The sequence below is a fragment of the Equus asinus genome, chromosome 12, assembly GCF_041296235.1.
Source record: "Equus asinus isolate D_3611 breed Donkey chromosome 12, EquAss-T2T_v2, whole genome shotgun sequence".
In the NCBI taxonomy this organism is placed as follows: domain Eukaryota; kingdom Metazoa; phylum Chordata; class Mammalia; order Perissodactyla; family Equidae; genus Equus; species Equus asinus.
The window spans coordinates 32756185-32776243 of NC_091801.1; the positions used below are offsets into that span (position 1 = coordinate 32756185).

General features: G+C 33.8%; 1 protein-coding gene across 3 annotated transcripts in view; it reads right to left on the bottom strand.

Moving 5' to 3' along the window:
* The window catches only part of SNTG1 (syntrophin gamma 1), an 852347-nt gene that overhangs the window by 159105 nt on the left and 673183 nt on the right, over positions 1–20059 (bottom strand). For all 3 annotated transcript variants that reach the window (XM_070481301.1, XM_070481302.1, XM_044744142.2), the window contains one exon: positions 1931–1969. In XM_070481301.1, coding sequence (XP_070337402.1) covers positions 1931–1969 — 39 coding nt within the window. The remainder of the gene's footprint in view (positions 1–1930; positions 1970–20059) is intronic.

Here is a 20059-nt window from a genome sequence, read left to right on the forward strand (position 1 = left end):
TGTAAGTTTTTTAAAATTCTTATTTACTTCACTCAGTATTACTTGATAAATGCAGATAAATGCAGAGGTGCCAAGGAATACTGCAAGTCAGTGAATGGATTATATAGGAAGTGTTAAATGTAGTTATTATAACCAAGATTAACTGTGGGGTTATCAGGGTTATGAAACATTGATAGTAATACAGATTACACTAATTATTAATACTTCACATGGTGAGGTTAGAAAGGGCAAGAAAGGGTGATAACACAGATATGAGAGTCATTCTTAGAGAAACATTCATTATTTACATTTTTGGCAAGAATTCCCAAAATGAGTAAATCTACATTTTTATATATCTGACTATAAAATGACCATATCTGCTGATGGACACTACAACCTTCCCCCATAGCTGATGTTTCTTTCTATTTCAATAATTTCTCATGAATAAATTGTTTCCTCTACCTCAGCCCTATGAAATTGTTATTCCTGTGTTTCCCAAGATGTCACCTGTGCCCTACCTGCATCAGAATCATCTGGGATGAGATGGGACCTACAAAGGGAGTTTCCCAGGTATCATCACAGAGTTAGTGAGTCAGAGGCACTGGGCTAGAGATCTGATCTCTGCGCTGAAAACAAGGGCCCCAAACACAACTACAACTTGCTGTGGAATGTGGTGAGGCACATACATCTTTCCAACCTCTGCATCAATCTGAAAAATAAACTTGGCTCAGGCACGAGGACCTGAAAGTAGGAAGCACAATATCCCTAGGGCTAGCAAGAGAGTTGAGAGCACCATAGACACACTGAGCTCTCCCAAGCTGGTCTTTCTAGTATTCAGTCACACATGGCTTTGTGGGCTAGTCTGGGCTAGTTACATCATTAATAACATAGTTTATACAAGAACATAAATTCTGTATTCCAGTGAACAAGCTTAAAATTGTGACACATCAATGATAATAATGCCGTATATTGAGAACTTTACATTTATTATCATTTAGTCCTCAAAAATAAATATGTAAGTTAGTTGCAATATACAAATGCTACAGATGAGGCAACTGAAGTTTAGATAAAAAAATAAGTTAGGTTTTATAAGTTGAAGACTATTTTAAAATTTTTACCATTGATGTTAACTTGTGATTAGTGTACCATCTGTAAGTAGATATCTTACATATGCAGATTTTGGTCAGGGGTTGCAAACTGAGGTTGGTGTCAAGAGTAAGGAGTTTATGGCTTACAACTGCAGCTGTGTTGTCACACAAACCTGAAACACTGATGACCTGCCTGAGTCCAAAAAGTGAGCCTATGTTTACTTTTCTCTCTCAAATTAATGTTTTTATTTTGTTTACGAAAGCAATACAAAAATTAAGTTTACCAAGATAAAATTATAAGTGGAATCAGTTATTTTCTATAACCAATTATTTTATTCTACAATGAATTATTAGTCTAATAAATCAACTAAATTCTTTGCTTGATTAATCAGACATTATTTTCATTCTACACTAATTTAGACTCACTTGAAATACTGTCAGCCAATTTTGAAAATTCCTTTTAACTTTTAGATTAGTTAACATGTAACTAATGTAACTAACCTATAACTTTCAACTCCCAAGTTCACATGGGAGTAAACACGGTCTCCCAAATGCTGATACAGTAAAACAATCTTATGTAAATAGCTCTCCAAGTTCTTCAACATTGTATTCAAATAAATATAATTATTTTGGCAAAAATAGTTTTGACTTAGTGTACTTAGATAAAAGTTTTTAATACGATTAGAAAAACTGATATATTACACAATATGAAGGAAATCTAATAAATTATTTATTTTCCTAAATATAGAAAATAATGGTATCAATTATTTCTACATAAAATTAAATGCCATAAAGATTATCTTCTATAATAGATAAATGAAATAAATATATGATTTGGCTTTCCAAATATTTCTTCATCTTACCTGCTGGTTTACAGGAAAATTTCTGTTGATCTTTTTGATCTGCAATGATAAATAAATAATAAAAGTGAGAACAACAATGATAAAGTAACACAACATCCCTTTATTTATGAGAATCTATTTTTAGTGAATTAATGTATACTGATATTCTATACGCACATGCTAAAATCACTGCATATTAAACACCAATTACAAAAAGTTGTTTTTCTAAAAAGTTTTGGCTGTCAAAATTATCCCAAATTTTTCATGTAAACATTTTGAAAAAGATTTCCATCTAATGATTTTCTCATTTGTGAGATGGGAAAAGCCCGTGTTTCCATACAATCGTCTAAGAACAGCAAGAGTAACTTTTTGAAGTTTAGTTTTAAACTTTGAAGTCATATTATATTCAATTTGTTTTAACTCTCAAGAGAACCAGAGGAAATGGCATATTCAAACACTAATGGATAAAGCATATGTGTTGAAATACTTTCAGTCAGGACTCCAAATAAAGTATAACCTTTACTTTAAGACAATTTAATGAGTGACATTTCACAAGAATTTAAAGTAAATCTCGAGAGAAAGAATTTCCTCTTTATTAAGTCATGTAAGCAAACTTTAAAAACCAAATGAAAATGCATATCAGATTTAGACAAGTGGCCGTATAATATACAGACTCTTTGCTCAACAGAAGTTTTACTAATTAAAATCAATTATTATTTTTCATTGGTTTTCTAGAGAAACTTAAACAATACGACCCCTGTGTGGTATAATCTTACATAGACCAAACACAGACTGTTTTCATTTAGAAATTGTTTCATTGAATTATTTTAGTTTTCTTTTTTTTTAGTTTTAGTTTCCTTTTGTCTTACTGAAAAATATAAAACAGGAAATTTAATGGCTATGGTGGACAAAATTGGAGAATCATCAAATGGGTCATCTACAAGAACAGACATTTTAAATGACAAGACATGCGTCATATGAAATAAGAAAGAAAAGAAAATTTGAGAAGATTTATGTGATTTCAGCAGGGTCATGTACAAAACCATATCTTCCTTACACTGCTCTAATAATTTCAAAATAGTTTGCTCTGGTGAAGAATCAGCCAAGGAAATCTCTAAAACTACTGGTGACTTCTGCTAAGATCACGATAGTTTGGAGATGTATACAGAAAGAGCAGATCCCTAAGCATCTTTTATAAATCAATAAAAAAATCTACATGAATGCTTTGTGGAACTATGCTTTTTGCTAGTTCTTATGGATTGTTATAAAAATTATAAAATTCTATCAGTATTTTATGTGGATCCTTGTCTTCAACTGCACACTATATAGATTTTTAACTTTTGAGTTTTTAATCTGAGAAACAAAGTCTGAATAATCTATTTTGGAAAGCTGAAAGTCAGCGTGTAGATAAACACTGCATGAGAGAAAATAATGGTTGTGACTGCGAAATACACATGGACCACAGAAATCTTGTTCTACTAGTCCACTCTTAGTAGTGTTTGTGGAACTGACATGCTTTCCTCAGTAGTGTTCCAATCTTACCTCCCCACTAGAATATTTACCAGAATATCAGTCTTATTACCTATGCAAAGTTGTCTCATTATATTTGCTATTATTATTTTTGTTAAGTTTTCCTTAGTATATATCTGACTCTTCCTGTAGAAGATCAACTTAGTAACATATGAATCTTACCACCTTCATCCTTTAAATAAGTTTATTGTATACTGTTACTTCTATTAAAAGAATAAAATTTATGGTATATTTCCTACCACTTCTCATATATAAGCCAAGAATGTGGAAGCAACATAGACAGACAATTAGAACAGAAGAAAAGAGAAAGGAAGTGTATATTACTGACTAGAAAGTTAGAATAACAAAGTATTTGGTGAGATATGCAAGCAACTAGAATAGAATCTTAAAAAAATAGTATGTAAAAAATGAATATGTTTGGAAAAGCATGAAATGACCTTTAGAAATTATGTGTAGATTTTTTCCCTAATGTGCAACAAATACAATAGAAAAATAAAATGGAGTTAAACGCTAAGTCAACTATTGAAAAACTAACATTCTTTAAGCTGAAAATGTTAACAAATTGTTTCTTTTCTTTCCACATTATATCACCATAACTTTGCAACTTCATTTACTTCTTTATAAATTCTTCATGCCATGCTTTTTAACAATTTATCTTATCCCAGGAATCTGAACATAAATCTTCAGATAGAATGAGTTAATACTTAAAAACTGTTACCTGCAGTATTAATAAAATTATTTGACAATGGTATGCTTTTTAAAAAAAAATTATTTCTACTAAAATATACAGCCTTTTAATTGTATAGTGTATAAAATAATCTACTCATATTTATTCATATTTTAATGGATTAATAATTTAAATAATCAAACCACTAAGCAGGAAGGTTGGTAATCACAGTGTGAGACCTGGTGCACAACACGCGAAGCCACTCCACCTAGTACCTGAGATTTGGTAACAAGTAAAGCAAATCAATTCTATTCAGCTTTTTTGGGGGGAGTTATAGACACAAAACTCTAATTGATAAAATTTTGAACCTATATACACAACCAAATTCACTTTAAAGATAATTTCAATCTTTCCTACAGCAAGTAGTGAGGAACAATATAAAATATTCCAACATTAACATTTTAAAATAAGACAATACTTAAATATAGAGAAAAATTTGAAGATCTCACATCTCAAAAATTTTTAAACGCTAATTCTAAACACTCTAACAGCATTTCATATACACACATACACGCACACAGCAAAAACTGAGTGGAAAACGCAGTATATACTGAATTATTTATAGTGTCCAAAACTTTAGAATATTATGCAATCATTACAAATGTTCATGATGTACTATTTGTTGATTGGTAATAAGTGATGCTTGTAAACTGTTCCCATTTAAAAACAACAGGATTTTAAGCAATTATTTTTAAAATTTCATGTAGTTACACATAGATTGGTAAATTATGTATAATCACACTCTCACACATTTAGACTACTGTTTGTATGCATGACTCAAAACTTAATTATTTATTTATTTATTTTTTGAGGAAGATTAGCCATGAGCTACCATCTGCTGCCAATCCTCCTCTTTTTGCTGAGGAAGATTGGGCCTGAGCTAGCATCTGTGCCCATCTTCCTCTACTTTATATGTGGGACGCTTACCACAGTATGGCTTGCCAAGAGGTGCCATATGGCACCTGGGATCCAAACCCGTGAACCCTGGGCTGCTGAAGTGGAATGTGCAAACTTAACTGCTGGGCTACCAGGCTGGCCCCTCAAAATTTATTTTTGTATGGTAAATACACACACATAAATAGACCTATGTGTGTGTACAACAGAGGTTTTGACATTTATAAAAAATGTTAATTTTATTTTTGGAGATTATAGCATAATTTTTTCATTTTGCTGCTTTGCATTTTCTAATTATTATTTTTAAATGAAATTATTTGGATAATTAAGAAATAGTAAATTAGTGTAAGCCCTATTTTCTTAACAAATCTGTCCCACTGTACAAAAATTTGAAAATCTAAAATTCCACTAAAATGAACCTCAGAAAAGGACTATTTTTAAGGAGAACACTTTTGTTTTCTCCTTCTCAACATGAAGTTCTAATTCATTCATGATATTTTAAAGGCTTGTAACAACCTTTAAGGCACAGTAATACATATATGTACGTGTGTGTGTGCACACACACACGTACATATATATTTGGTAAATGAGATGAGAAGGGGGGAGACTGTCATTCATTCATTTCTAAAATACTTTCAATGATTTTCTACCAAGTGTGAGTCAGGATCTTAAGTGCTAGAACATGGATGTGAAAGACCTCCCATTAGGCATGCTAGTAGAATGATGCTAGCTTACAGAGTTCACATAGTCCAATACGGTTCCAGTGTGGAGTGAATATAAGTTCAGTGTGGGAGCTACAATGTAGATGCATAAGAACATCATCAAGCTTTGCAGTCAGAGAGACCTGCCTTTGAATTCCAACTGTAACCTTTACTGTATCTTGAGCCAGGTTATTAGTTACCCTTTGTCTAATTTCCTTCCTTTGTAAAATATTGATAATAATATTAACTACATACGTTTGTTGGAAAATTAAATAAAAAAAGATGTCATGTAGTTAGAGCTCAATAAATGGCAAATTATTACTAATATAAAAGAAGTTTGGATTTCCTTTGACAACAACGTGGGTGTTTTGAAGAATGCTGAGCAAAGATGTCTTCCACAATACTTTGCAGATGGCTTTCTGTTTTCTTGTCAATTCTAGATTAGGATTTGCATACTCAAGTGTCAAGTGAGTGACAACTATGTGTCAATCAGGCTGAGTGCAAACCTATGGCAGAGTGAAGATTGTAGGCTATTAGCCTCCACAGCCTTAATCACTTGCAGGCATGCCCACAGTGAGATAGAAAAGGAACCAACTGAAGCTTCCTCAGATGTGAAAGTGGTGAAATATCCCACTGTTTATCAGTCAGAAACAGTTTACCTATTTTTACATTTACAAGCATATTCTAGGAAACCTAAATTATAAATGAACATTCAATGTAGAAAATAATGGAAGTAATTTGCTTTGAAAATTACTTATTCTGTAGACATAAATAATATCAATAAAACAGTTTACTAAGTTAAAAATATTGGAAACACTGACAATTTAAATTTATTTTTAAAATGAAGCTTTGTGTTATATGATTGTTTAATTTATTATATGTAGTAAAACGTTAAAATATAAATAATATTTTCTTAGTATTGAAATGCATTTATAAAGTAAAGTTTTAAAAATCGTCTACGTTGGGCAAAAACACTAACTCTAAATAATGGAAATCCCAAGTTCTCCGCATCATTTTTAGACTGCTCTTCAAATAACAAAAATTAAAATTTTTCCAAATGACGTTTTTAATGTTAAACTTCTTAGAAATCAGTGTTAAGTGTATGCTATCAGAACCAATAATTTGTGTTATGAGAAGCTGAAAATTAATATAAGCTTAAAAAAAAGTCAGTATCTGAACATGAAGGCTTGTGGTGGTGAAAGCACATACTTGCAGTCCACATCACACCAGTTGCTTATGCAGCAAGATTACTTAGGCTATTAATCCTAAGGCTATAAAGGAAGCAGAACATGACTTAGACTAGGATTGCCTAACATGTTATTCTACAAGAACAATAAGTGACAAAAATTACTAGCAAGTAAAATGCATTCAAGTGAAGGAAATCCTTATTCAGGCTTTTAGTCCAAAAGAGAAAGATAAGCCCATAAATTGTATATTCATCCCTACTTGATTTCTTGGAAGATCACTTCTCACAGGCCTCAAAAGCAGATATTATTTTGTTTCTAAGGGTCCCATTACATTGTCCCAGGTAGCAGACAATGAAAACTTCCTAATTCCATATCTATGACCCTAAGCCTATGCCTGCTAATATGAACACTTTCTTTTAGAAATATTGACTCCAGGCTGCATTGACTGATTCTAGTTCCTATTCCAAGTACCCTGTGTCCTCTGGGGAGGTATAGACATGAGCAGTCTGTGGATCCAGCATTTGCCAGGGTCAGTGGCTGTCAACACAACAGAGCAGAGGACTGCTGTAACGGACGAGGGGTAGCATCATGTTGAAGTTACACAGCTGAAGTAGCTTCCAGATCACAATAGAGTTTTTTCCTCTTCCATGTATACACTAATGACATTATTCTTCTATTGCCAAAGTAAACTTTGACACTTATGCTTCTTGCCAGACTACATTTAAGCTACAACCTAGGGGGCCACCACTGTTCAGTTGCTGTGCTGGGATATGTTTGTGATAGCAATTATTATCTGTTTCACAAACTAGTGTTCATTCTCTCCTCAGACTCCCTGAATACAAGGGTGGTATCTCATATCTGTTTTCTCCTGGGGAGACAACATGTTAAATAGTTACTGTTGCTAAAAACCACAATGACTTAACTTTGGAGACTACGCATCTATGTTGTATCTTTAATTTACTACTTAATTCAATAATAGCTCCTTTGAAGTTTTCTGGGTTTTATATCAACTCCTTGAGGAGGGAGCCTGTCTTCTTGTTCTTTAGTATTTCCTGTTTCCTCAGTATCCACAGTGCCTTTCCTAACACATTTATACATAGTAGATGCTCAAATGCTGAAGGACATTTCATATATTTTGCACTCCATTGGGACGATTTACTCCAATATGAATTTGTCTCTTATAACGGAAATATTCCATACTTTTCCTACATTATATATCAATTTTGATTTATATGTTGCCAAAACATACTGAATGTTTTAGCAGAGTATTAATTTAAGCCAAGAATGTGAAATACAATTAATGCCTACTTGGAAGTATAAGAGGACACAATTTGCATTGTGTAATCTTTAAGGAACCCCTTACAACATTGTAATAAAAAAAATAGAAAGTGTACTTGAGTCCATACTCATAATATAAGGAAATGATGAAAGAAAAAGAGACAGAGAAAGAAAGGATGGAAGGAAAAAAGAAAGAAAAAGAAACGAAGGAAGGATGATAGGAAAGAAGGAAGAGGGAGAGAATGGACAAATCTCCAAGGCAGAATAATTCCAAATAATTTATGTAGTTATTCTACCCTCATGGATGAGTAGAGAATTAGAAATTCTTTTGCTTCGTTAACGAAAGACATCTATTTCAAAGATAGCAAATTTTTTTAACCATTTTTAATCGTAGACCTTGTTACAAATCTGATGAAACTTATGTAACTTCTCAGAAAAGAAGAAAAGTTAATACCATGGCACAAGAAACAGAGTTGATTTGATCTTCTTCCATCAGGTATTAAAATATGTTATGACTGCCCTTCTTCACAGAGGATGATGACAGGAAAACAAAAAGAGCTGAGACTGAGAGTGACATGTCCAAAGCAGGAGGACTTTGTGTCTCTAAGAATTTTTGATACCATAGTCATTTACAAGCATATGAATTGGTTTAACTAGTTATATGTACTTTGAAAGACAATATCTAGATTCAGGATGTTATGACTTACGCAAAGGAAACAAAACCTAGGTAGTGAAAATTTCTTATTTTACTTGAGAACATAAGTTTTATATAAGTATGGTATGAAATTCAAATATTTTAAAACCAAATATCAACTTATTTTTGTATTATGCTGCAATTGTGATAAGCAAATGCCCAACTCAGTGGGTCATTCTTAGAATTATCTTTGATGCCTAGCACACTGTTGGCTTTTTGCGAATGGAAATTCTGCTTTCTATCTTTTACTCATATTGCAACAATTCCTTCAAAACAGAAAATCACAGGACCTCAGGTAAATTAGATAGCCAGACATTTTCAGATTTGTCGCACACATACACATATTTATAGCATACAGTACTATGTTTTAACATTGCAGACAATCTGTGGAGACCTACGGAGATTTCCTGGTTAATCTGTGTTCATGTGGTCTAACCAGGGAATGTGTTGAATAATTTTAAAATGAGATTAAAAAATAGTTACCTGAACAAAATTGGTCATTGAAACAGAGGAAAGGATTTAAAAAAATGAATCCTTTTAAGTTATCATGGTGTGAAAAAGAAAAAAGAAAGTTGATGTTTCTTTATAATTCTCTAGGCTTAAAGGTAGCAGAATAAAGATATAAAATAGTGTTCTAATATAAATGGTCTTTTCCTATTTTTTCCCTTCTATATCACTTAGCACTATCTAATACTGTTTATTTTATTTATTTATTTTTTTGTACTATCATTTCTTTGCCTTCACTAGAAAGTGAGCTCAGGAGGTCACAAAGTTCTGTCTGTTTCATTAAATACATCATTTCTTCCACCCAAAAGATTGAGTAGGTCTTAGCAGATGCTCAATAAATATTTGTTGAATGAGTGAAAAGAGAGAATTCCTCAGAACAAAGAGTCAAACTCTTTTATTTGAGTTTTAACTTAGTCTTAAAGGCAAGTTACTTCTAAAGAAAAAAAATTCTAAATTTTTAACTTTGAATGCCTATAGTAATTGTAATGACTTCAAAACCTAGAGTTTATACCATACATAAAAGAGCTGGAAGGAATGCCTGATGATTTAAAGGCAAGTTCTCATCTTATGGGGAGAATAATTTCTGTGTTGCAACAACAATATGGAGAGAGTTGAGCTCCTGCATCTTGGCCCCTTAGGTCAAGTGTTAAAGGAGTAGTCATAGAAAGCACAAATTAGTTGGGGAAATCCCAGTGAGAGCTTTGGACTCTCTTCCCCATATGCTCACGGAATCCCCATGTCAAACGTGGTTTCAAAGTGAGAAGAGCCATAGATAGAGGAAGTGTTTCAGTCTGAAGGAGAGAATCCAAGATTTCTCATGCTAGCTATAAAATAACTAGGAGTGCTTAAAGACAAGAAGCAGCTTCATGAGGTGTGAGCGGAGATCCTGGTGGATCACACACATCAGCAACAAGTGCATCAGGGACAAAACATGACACTCAGATCACCTGGAAAGAACTTCTCTGCAGAAGAGTTAACAAGAACCAGTGGTGAGGTGATCCATTACCTCTGCAAGGAGAAGGGGAGGAAAAGAAGAGGGAAACTAGAATTTGAGTATTTACCCCAAAAGACTAAATTCTAATTTAGAAGTAACTGAGATACTAAAATTCACCAAGATTGAGATTACAGCATTAGAAGAAATGGCAGGCAGATTAAGTGCAGTAAGATTTAAATAGATTTCTGTTAAAAAAAAATTCTTATGAAACTTGAGCACAGGGCTTATCTGGTAAACTGCTAAATATAACCTTCTCAGTAAGATTTGCTATCATCTGCTTTTCCTGACTTTTGACATTAGAGGGAATTTTGGAATTTAGTCATCCAATTTAACATGTAACAAAAAAGGACATCACACATGAAGGTACATGTTCCTGTAACTTTATATGTTTTTGATAAAAGTAGATAATTAAAAATAATATTTAAGGTTTGCCCTTCTACTATGCTTACACCGTACTTCTAGGATACTATTTTAAAAATTCAAATCTTAAATTGCTGTTTCTTATTAAATTAACTGATCAGGCCCATTACTTCAGGAACGAAAAAGCAGAATCTTACACTATTCAAGTCCCTCCGTGATGGGGTCCTTGCCTCTCTCACGGGTCGCCTATATACCAGGTCTCTGTACAGAACTACTCATGTCTGCCTCTGTTGTGCCGCACCGCCGAGCCGGCGCTCGCTCACTCCCCACGCAACACCCGCGGGCGAGCGTGTGCTCTCTTCCTCTCTCCTTCTCTCTTTCCTTCTCTCACATCCTCCATCACTCTTTCTTCATTCCTGCCACTTTTTCACCTGGCAAGGATCTATTCTTCGTTTAGCTGAGGTGCACAGAGATTACATAGCTTTAAACTCACCTTGAACGTGGCACAGCCTGTTTTTTTTCTGACGCCAAAGGCTATGTTACTGTTATACGTGATCAAGAACCATATCTGCCATGAAAACTTTTCTGAAAACCCAAGTAGAATTAGCCGGTAACATATTCTTTAGTATTCCCTGTGAGTCTAGTTGTTCTTACATTGTTTTGTTGCGTCTGCTTAATGACTTCCACAGCACTGGACCCTTACTTACAGACTGTGTGTTTTCCACTTATCTTCCCTCAGCCTAGCAGTGTGCCACACTACCTAACAAGTGACGATAATAACAGTTAGCTGTCTTGAAGGCATATTGTATGCTGCTCCTACCTTCTTAAACTCCTTGAGAATCCCAGCTCTGAATCAAACTAATGTCAACTGCTCCATCTACTGCTGCTGGTACTCCGCAGCTGGTGACCAGGCTTGGTAAGGCTCCCACTTCTGAGTTGAGAACATATAACTGGTCCAGCTATCCTAATTGTTCTTAACTAGGATCTGACTTAATCCTCTTTCTTAGTATAATCTCAGAACTTTGTAATTTATTGAAGGAACCCCTTTTTTCCACTTTTTCAATGATTTCTATATGAGTAAAATTAACAGAAATACAAACATAATGAAAGTCACTAAATGAATATATATTTTGGACTGATGGGAGCAGTTAGTACTGAGACCTGACATACTTTGCTATGCCAAAATATAACACAATGTTCTAATTTATCAAATTCTGGAAATTTAATTTTTATGACTAATCTCAACATGTAAATTTTGACATTTACTTTACATTTCAAAGACAGTAAGGACTAAACACAAAAACATATTCGTGAGCCAGATATGGTTTATGCAAACACATCTATGGGATAGCTATGTGAAGAAGAAAAATATTTTAATCTTATAAATATTATAAATATATATGCAAAACCATTTTTAAAAATGTAACCCCAATCTTTGTATAACGTAATGGTAAAAGAAATACAATAAGTAAAATAAGCAAATCATTCTCTTTTTGCATCAAATAGAATCACCATTTATTCCAAATTAACAAATATCATGTCTAAAAATTGGATGAAATCCATTTAACAAAAGAATATGACTCTCATTATTATTATTTAACAGCGACCTTAAAAATTATAGCCAAAATAACATGGCGGAAATTAGAATGTAAAAATACAACTATTAGAAAGAGCAGAATACATGTGTCTTTAATGGATGATAACCAACTGCATCATAAATACCCAAGACAATTAGATTAAAAATGACTAAGAGATTTCAAGGTGTTTAAATACCAAATATGTATATCCAAATCAATAGTATTCCTAAGTTTAAAAAAAGAGGAGATACAGAAATAGAATAAAATGCATTTTAATTACCCTAATAAGAATATAATTCATAACAATTAACCTAATATGAAATATATAGATCCATTCCTGAATGTCAAGTTTCTTCCAAATTAAAATATTTGATGATGTTATTCCAGTGCAACTATTTTTAGACCTTTATGGGCCTGTCAAGAATAAATTTTCAAACACACCCAAGGGTATTTAAGATTAATCTCAGGGGGCTATTTAGATGCATTATAGAATTGCAATAATTAAAACGGGGTTTTACCACTGTAAAACTAAATGCACCAATGACTTTTAATAGAAAATTAATAATTGAATATAAAATCTACGTCTCAGTTGATGATAAAGATTGTATTTTAAATTTAAGTAGAGAACAACACTAGAACAATTGGTTAATTACTTGAAAAACAATGTATCACCCACTAACTCCCATTGTAGTCTATGTTTAATGCACACATATTTAAGAAATAAAACAAAATTATTAGGTACCTAAATGGGACGGGATAGCATGAGGTACATCTACTTTCCTACTGATAGCAACTGGAATGGAAAGATAAACTTAACTAAAAGCATTTTGTTTAAAGGAATCTGAGAGCTCCTGCTGTAACAAGGGTGAGCATGGCTAAGATTCCAGAGAAAGGAGAAGCAAAAAGAGGTGAGCTGACCTTCCATAGCCAGTAGATAGGCACAGCAGAAAGACTGAGAAGCATAATTTACCCAGACAGAGATGATGCACAAAGAAGCAAAGCATTACTCTTCTCATAGGATTATATAGGCAACATTTGTGATTCGTGGGACTTCAAACACAACATTGACTTTCACCTCAAGACATTTGCTGAATTCTGAACCTGAGCAGGACAAAAGGCTAAAAAGTTTAATCAGAAAATCTATGAAGAAACAGAGAAGAGTTTTAGAAATCTTCCTATGTTGAGAGGAAAGCATGGAGAATTTGGAGTCAGCTAGGGAGAAGAGCTCCCAGGAATAGACCATGCTCTCAACTCAAAGGCCTAGAAGGCTATATCTTTGGGGCAAGAAAAAAAATAGAAGTAAAAGGGCCTTACCAAAACTTCACCCCAGGCCTGATTCAATTGATTGGATTAAGACATCAATTTTGGTTTATGAGACTAAAGAACGCTGATATTCTTTGATTCTTTTTAGATACTTATATTAAGATATAATCAGTGATGTTTTCACTAATTAATATGTCAACATACTCTTGCAGGAGAAGATTTTGAACTATTTTCTTAAGAGAAAGAACAATTAAAAACCCAACATAAGGAGAATCTTCACATTTTGAATGAAATGGAATAGAAAAGAAAGTTATTTCCAAGATTTTACAATTTATTACTGAAAATAGTACTTGCTGCATATCATCCACATTTTATAGATGTTAAATAATATTAGAAAAAAGATGCATCCTATTTTATCAAACATTTTAACCGTCTATTCTGCCTTCTTATTTTATTCTATTAGTGATTTTTTTTTTTGTAGGAATCTCTGGTACTGATGCTTACACTTAAAGAAAAAATAGTTTAAAAGTCTATTATGTACAAGAATATATGTCTATATTATTAAAGTTTAATTTATATTCAGTAGCTTTGATAATAGAGACTTTTCATTAAAACTTTGAATTTTAAATTTGAAACTGATTAAAACAATCAGGGGCAAATATAAAGTCATTGAATGTTAATTTTACAAGTTTTTTCAGGTGATATTTCTTACACTCAAGAACTGAAAAGATAATGATAATTCTACTACCTTACAGTTTATCGAACATCAAAAGTAAACATCTACTTAAAAATTATGAACCATACTTCAAGAAATATTATTTACTTTGGCTAAATGCTGAGACAAATGATAAATATGTGTCCCTCTTCTTTGAATACATTTCATTGAATGTTAATGATGGAAATTCCTTTAGGGAACTTAATTATTGTAAATCTATTAAATTGAGATAAGGATAATTACACAACTGGATCTAATAAAGAGTTTTTTGGAATTAATTTATTAAAAGTAAAATTTGGGGAAATAGGAGAATCCATTTGTTTTAAGTATCACTCTAATTTTTAAAATTCCTTCATTTTGCATACTCAATTTTATCATTATCAATTGTATCCAGAACTAAAGCAGTAATATCCTCTCTTGGCTATCTCTTTAGACAAAAAGAGAAATATAATAGGAATTTCAAGTATTCTTTTTAAAAATTTCTTTCGTCCTACTTTAAATGTCTTTATAAAATAGGTATTTTCCAATTAGGTACTTGAAGTTTAGTAAATCTTTTACATTTTAAAATTTTTATCCTAATTCTATTAATCTTTTACTTTTTAAACCTCATAATGAGTCAATTTTGATGTCTGGAGTGGTGTGTTCTCAGGGTGGATGCTGCAGGAGCCTATTAACAAGGTATATTCTTCCATGAAAATCAATTTTGAAGATTTACCCAAGCAAATCATTCAGATGGAAGCACGAAACAATACTCTAACTCCCTTAGAGACTTGTGGCCAATGTTATTTACCAGATGTGCGAGGAGCTAGAGAGATCTTTATTCTATAGATAGAAATACACCTGAATACTAGTGTAGTAGTGTGTGGGCCCATTAAGGCAATATATCCATTCTGTAGCTGCTGATAAAAGTCTGCCTTAACCAAGTACAGGGAAAAATCAAAAAATGATTTTTGCCTCAAAAGCCCACATTTCAGCTTATATTTTTCATCCATTTTTTCCAAGATATGGATTCTATGCCCTGTTACCTTTGTTATTCACCATGCATGTGGATAAAATTTTAAAAGCATACCATGCAGCTGTTAAAAACATATTCATTAACAGTAAGTATATTAATACTTCAGGATGATTAGGTGTTATATCTAAATGAGCTTTTTAAATTTTTCTAGTGCAAGAACTTTTCCATTTTACCTGTCATCATCTTTAAGATTAGCATATATATGATATATTCAATATGTAATATATAGCACACATACACAAATTTTATTGAGAATTAGAAGGCTGAAAGCTGAAAGTAGTTTGCAATCATTTACAAACATCTATGTGTATTTGTTCAGAGCTGATTCATTCATTCTTTCATGAATTCACTAAACATCAGAAATGACTTTATGTCAGACATAAAGTGAATGCCAGGGATACAGGATTCCTATCCTCAAGAATCATCTGGTATAACTGGTAAAACAAACATGAAACAAATAATTCCAAGTCTTTGTGACAGGTAGTAAAAGACGCCATAGAAGAAATGAAAATGAGGGAAAAATTGGCTGCCAGGTTAGGTGTGCCGGCACAGTGTTGTCACTGTGGGTTGTAGGTTTCAGGAAATGATGAAACATTATTTGTCAGTACTAGTCATAGGTGAAGGAAACCGGTTTTACTATTGCTAAATTACTAGTCAGGACTCCTGAGGAAGGAAATGCACAGTCTTTACACATATGAACTCACACTAGATCCTCAGGAGATGTTTGTAGCCACCTCTGCTCCTTAGTCAGGTGTCCTTAGCTTTTAAGCTCTGTTTTAGAATGAGGGGTATTATAAGATATATTCAGGTGAGCAACTGCAAACTCAAAATGATTTCTCGCATAATTTCTTAATGGCCCTTCATCTATCTACTTAGCCACTTCATTTACACCTTCTCTTCCATGCTATGACTGCTACTATTGAGAATGTATCCCCTATGGAAGGCTCAGTACCCAGTAATGAATGATGAAAGGGAAAACCCCTTTCCTTAGTCTTGCTTCCCTAGAAATAGAGCCTGAGGAAAAGTCATACATGCTAAACCTTCATTGAGGGAGGATGTTCAATCCCAAGGAAGCAAGAGTAAAAGGCAAAGGACAGTGAGGTAGGACAGCAGAAAGCAAATATAATGTGGTGAGTTGCCTAGATCACCAAGCTGAACACAGCTTCTCCATAAAACACGGTTGGTCAGTCAACTGTGATATACTTACAGAGCCTCATGTAATCACTGCATTTCCAAATACTTCACCTATTGAGGAAAGGCAAGTAATTTGTTAGCTAGCTTCATTTTGCTCCTTGTCTTTCATTGGACAGTTATGTCCCATGGGGATTAATTATCCCATATACCTACTGAGTTACCATTAGGCTGGGAGCAACTGGTGGGCCAGTGGGATCAGCATCTGTCACTGTGGGCATGATGAAGGCCATGCTGAAGTCTAGCCCTAGGCACTGGGTGTGGCAGAAGGGGTGGGAGTGTTAGGGTGAGGTCCTCTGTGTACTTACTATAGCTTTGAGACATCTGGAACACTAAGAACTAGGGATGCTCTGCCCAGGAAGAAAGGCAAAAGATGAGGCCTGATGGGGAGAGGCAATGGGGTCAGAGAGGCTTAACCCAACTGGACAAGGGTGGCATATAAACCGTGTCCAGTAAAACTGCCTCATTTTATTAGGATTGCATTAGTGAGTTAACATCAGACCAGATGTATTGGCTTGTGCAAATACAAATCAGCTAATATTTTCCAATATCAACAATTATTTATAAATTTTATTGAACTTTTGGTGAGTAGTTTTCCAAAAGGCAAAGTAGGTTAGTTATTTTGTAGAAATCCCTCCTGACATAACACACCAAAATAAACTCTAATCACATAAAAAGCATAAACATGATTGCCAAAATATGCATACAATATAATGCCCAAACTTGCCCTTGCTTTTGTTTTGATTTAAATTACTGACTCTCTAATTGTTTGATTTCACTCTCTGTAACTCATTTTTAGTTGACGCCCTGCATATCTGATGTTCACGTTTTGGTGTATGAGGAAAAACAATGCAGAAAATAACAACATACTAGCACTTAAAAGTACATCTAAGGACTCAGAAATGTCAGCCGCTGTAAAAAGGAAGTCAGCTTAAGTGACACCCATGCCTGTCAGAACTGCACTCTGCAACCTCTGATCACAGTCTTAGTTCATTTTCGGTAAATCTCCTTTCTGCTAGACTTTATTTTGTCATGACTTTCACTTCACCTACAAGCTTCGTTGAGCTTATCAATGTGGCAGACGTATAGAAGTTTTTCCTTTAGCTTTTCACAACCAACATTTTTATGGAAAAAATACTCCATTTTTTCAACTTGCAAATGTTTGCCATCTAATATTGCAGATCTCTATGGATACAATATATGACTCCCAAATAATTTTTTTGTGCTTCTGCAATGAAATGTGTAAAATATAGGAAGATGGGTAAAATACCTGCTGAGTAACTCAAATGACTGATTAAATTTGCGTGTGTGTGTGTGTGTGTATGTGTGTAAGAGAATCCTGAAGGACTGTGATCATCTCACAAAAATCAGAGGGTATTGATTATCCATGCATTTTCTTAAGAATTAATATGTGTTTAGTATTAAGTAATGTGGTAGATGTTGTTGCTTATCTGTCTCAAAAGCTATTTACAATCTTTTCTTGGTCATATCCCACTATAAACGCTAGTAAAGGTAGAGACTAGCCAACTTCACTGCCCCAGTGGAATTGTCATGGGACTGAGTTCAGGAAAATGAGAAGGGAACATTGGTCCACTATGAAGTTTCTGGGAAATTTTCTCTTAGATTGATAAAAGGGGAGATATGTAGCTGGTGCTACTTATCCTTCTTTCCCTCCTTTCCTATTCTGAACACTCAAGTGATATTTGGAACTTTTGCAGCCTTTGTGTGACCATGAGGTGGCAAACATAAGGTAAAAGCCAATATTCTAATGGTAGTGGAAGGCAATAATGTGTACAGATAGAAGATAGTTCTTGGTGGTGGCTTTGAACCACTGAAACAAAGCAGTAAATGCCACTATACAAAATTCTTGTCAGTTAGGGACAAAACTCAACTATTTACTCCATCAGCACTTAGGGTTTCTCTTATTTGTCATTGAAAGCATTCTTTATTGATACAACCATTTGGAGAAGAGAGTCTCTTCTCTTTCACATAATAAAATCTGAATTATATATTTCTAGACCCTCACGTATGCAATCACATTCTTGTTTAAGATCACACTAATTTTCAATAATCGATTAAGGATGGAAGCATATTACATATATATATATATTTATATATATTTCTAAATATATATTTCTACACACACAAACACACACACATATACACCCACACAGGTAATACATTTTAAGTAGCACATTTCATTCAAATAAAGGAAATGCATGCATATGTGAAGGAATTTAGAATAGAAGAGGAGATTTCCTTTATGTTAGTTAGGTAATCTTAGTAGAAATGTCATATGTAATTCTCTCTGTTCATCAATCAGGGTTTATTTCAGTAGTGTAATAGTAAAGAGTGATTGGAAGGTTGGATTCATGAAATGCTAGCTGAAAGAGAGCTTTGCATTTTATCTGTTTCCTGTCTCTTTTAAAGATGAGGGAACTGAGGTTAGATCTTTGGCTTGCCAAAAATCATAGCTGCTTAATTGTGTAGTTACTACTAGACATTTATTTTAACTCATTATATCCACTTGTACCAACATTCTGCTACCCAACCAACTATCTTTCAGAATCTCAAATGACTGTTCAACCAAATACAGATGTGCAACCTCACATACAATAAACAACTCAATACTGCCATTTACTAATGGCTTACGGATTAAATAATTTAATTTAGAATGCAGTTGGAGAGAAGAAAAATTGCAAATGTTTCAGCATCATCTAAGGGCCAGAATGCTTAAAGCACTTTCCTCATTTAACCCTCACAATGACTGAGGCTAAATTAGTGCCTGCTTGCAAAGAGGAATATGAAGCCCAAGTCCCACAACTCACAGGTAGAGTAAGTACGACTTCTTACCAAGTCCGATGACACGAAAGCCATGCTTTTTCCCCATTGCAAAAATACATCTGTGAAAGCGTCAGTCTCAATTCCCGTTGACTGATCAAACAACAGGGTGTTTTGAAGCTTATACTTCCTCCCAGTTGCAGATCTAGCATATACAAATACCTTTTAGTAATGATTGCTTATATAACTTACCAACTCAGTCATATGGATCTTAGTCTTTTCTATTACCTTCCTCTTCAATAAGTACTAGTTATTCCTACCGTATCTTGTATGTGTGTATGTGTGTGTGTGTGAATATTTGTAATTTAGTCAATTACTGTCACAAGCATTCTGGAGGTTACATGAGATCAGCCTTGAAGCAACTTGAGGAATTGGTTTTGGTGACTTTCCTAACCCGACTTCTTCTTCTTCTTATTATTTTTTGGAGGAAGATTCACCCTGAGCTAATATCTCCACCAATCTTCCTCTACTTGATGTGTGGGACGCTTCCACAGTATGGCTGATGAGTGGAGTAGGTCCACAGCTTGGGTCTGAACATGTGAACCTGGACCACCAAAGCAGAGCATGCGGACTCTAACCACTTGGCCATGGGGCCAGCCTCTTCTTTAATGATTTTCATTCTGCTAATGACATCACCATTTCCATCCAGCCCTGGTATTCAGTAACCTGATGTTAA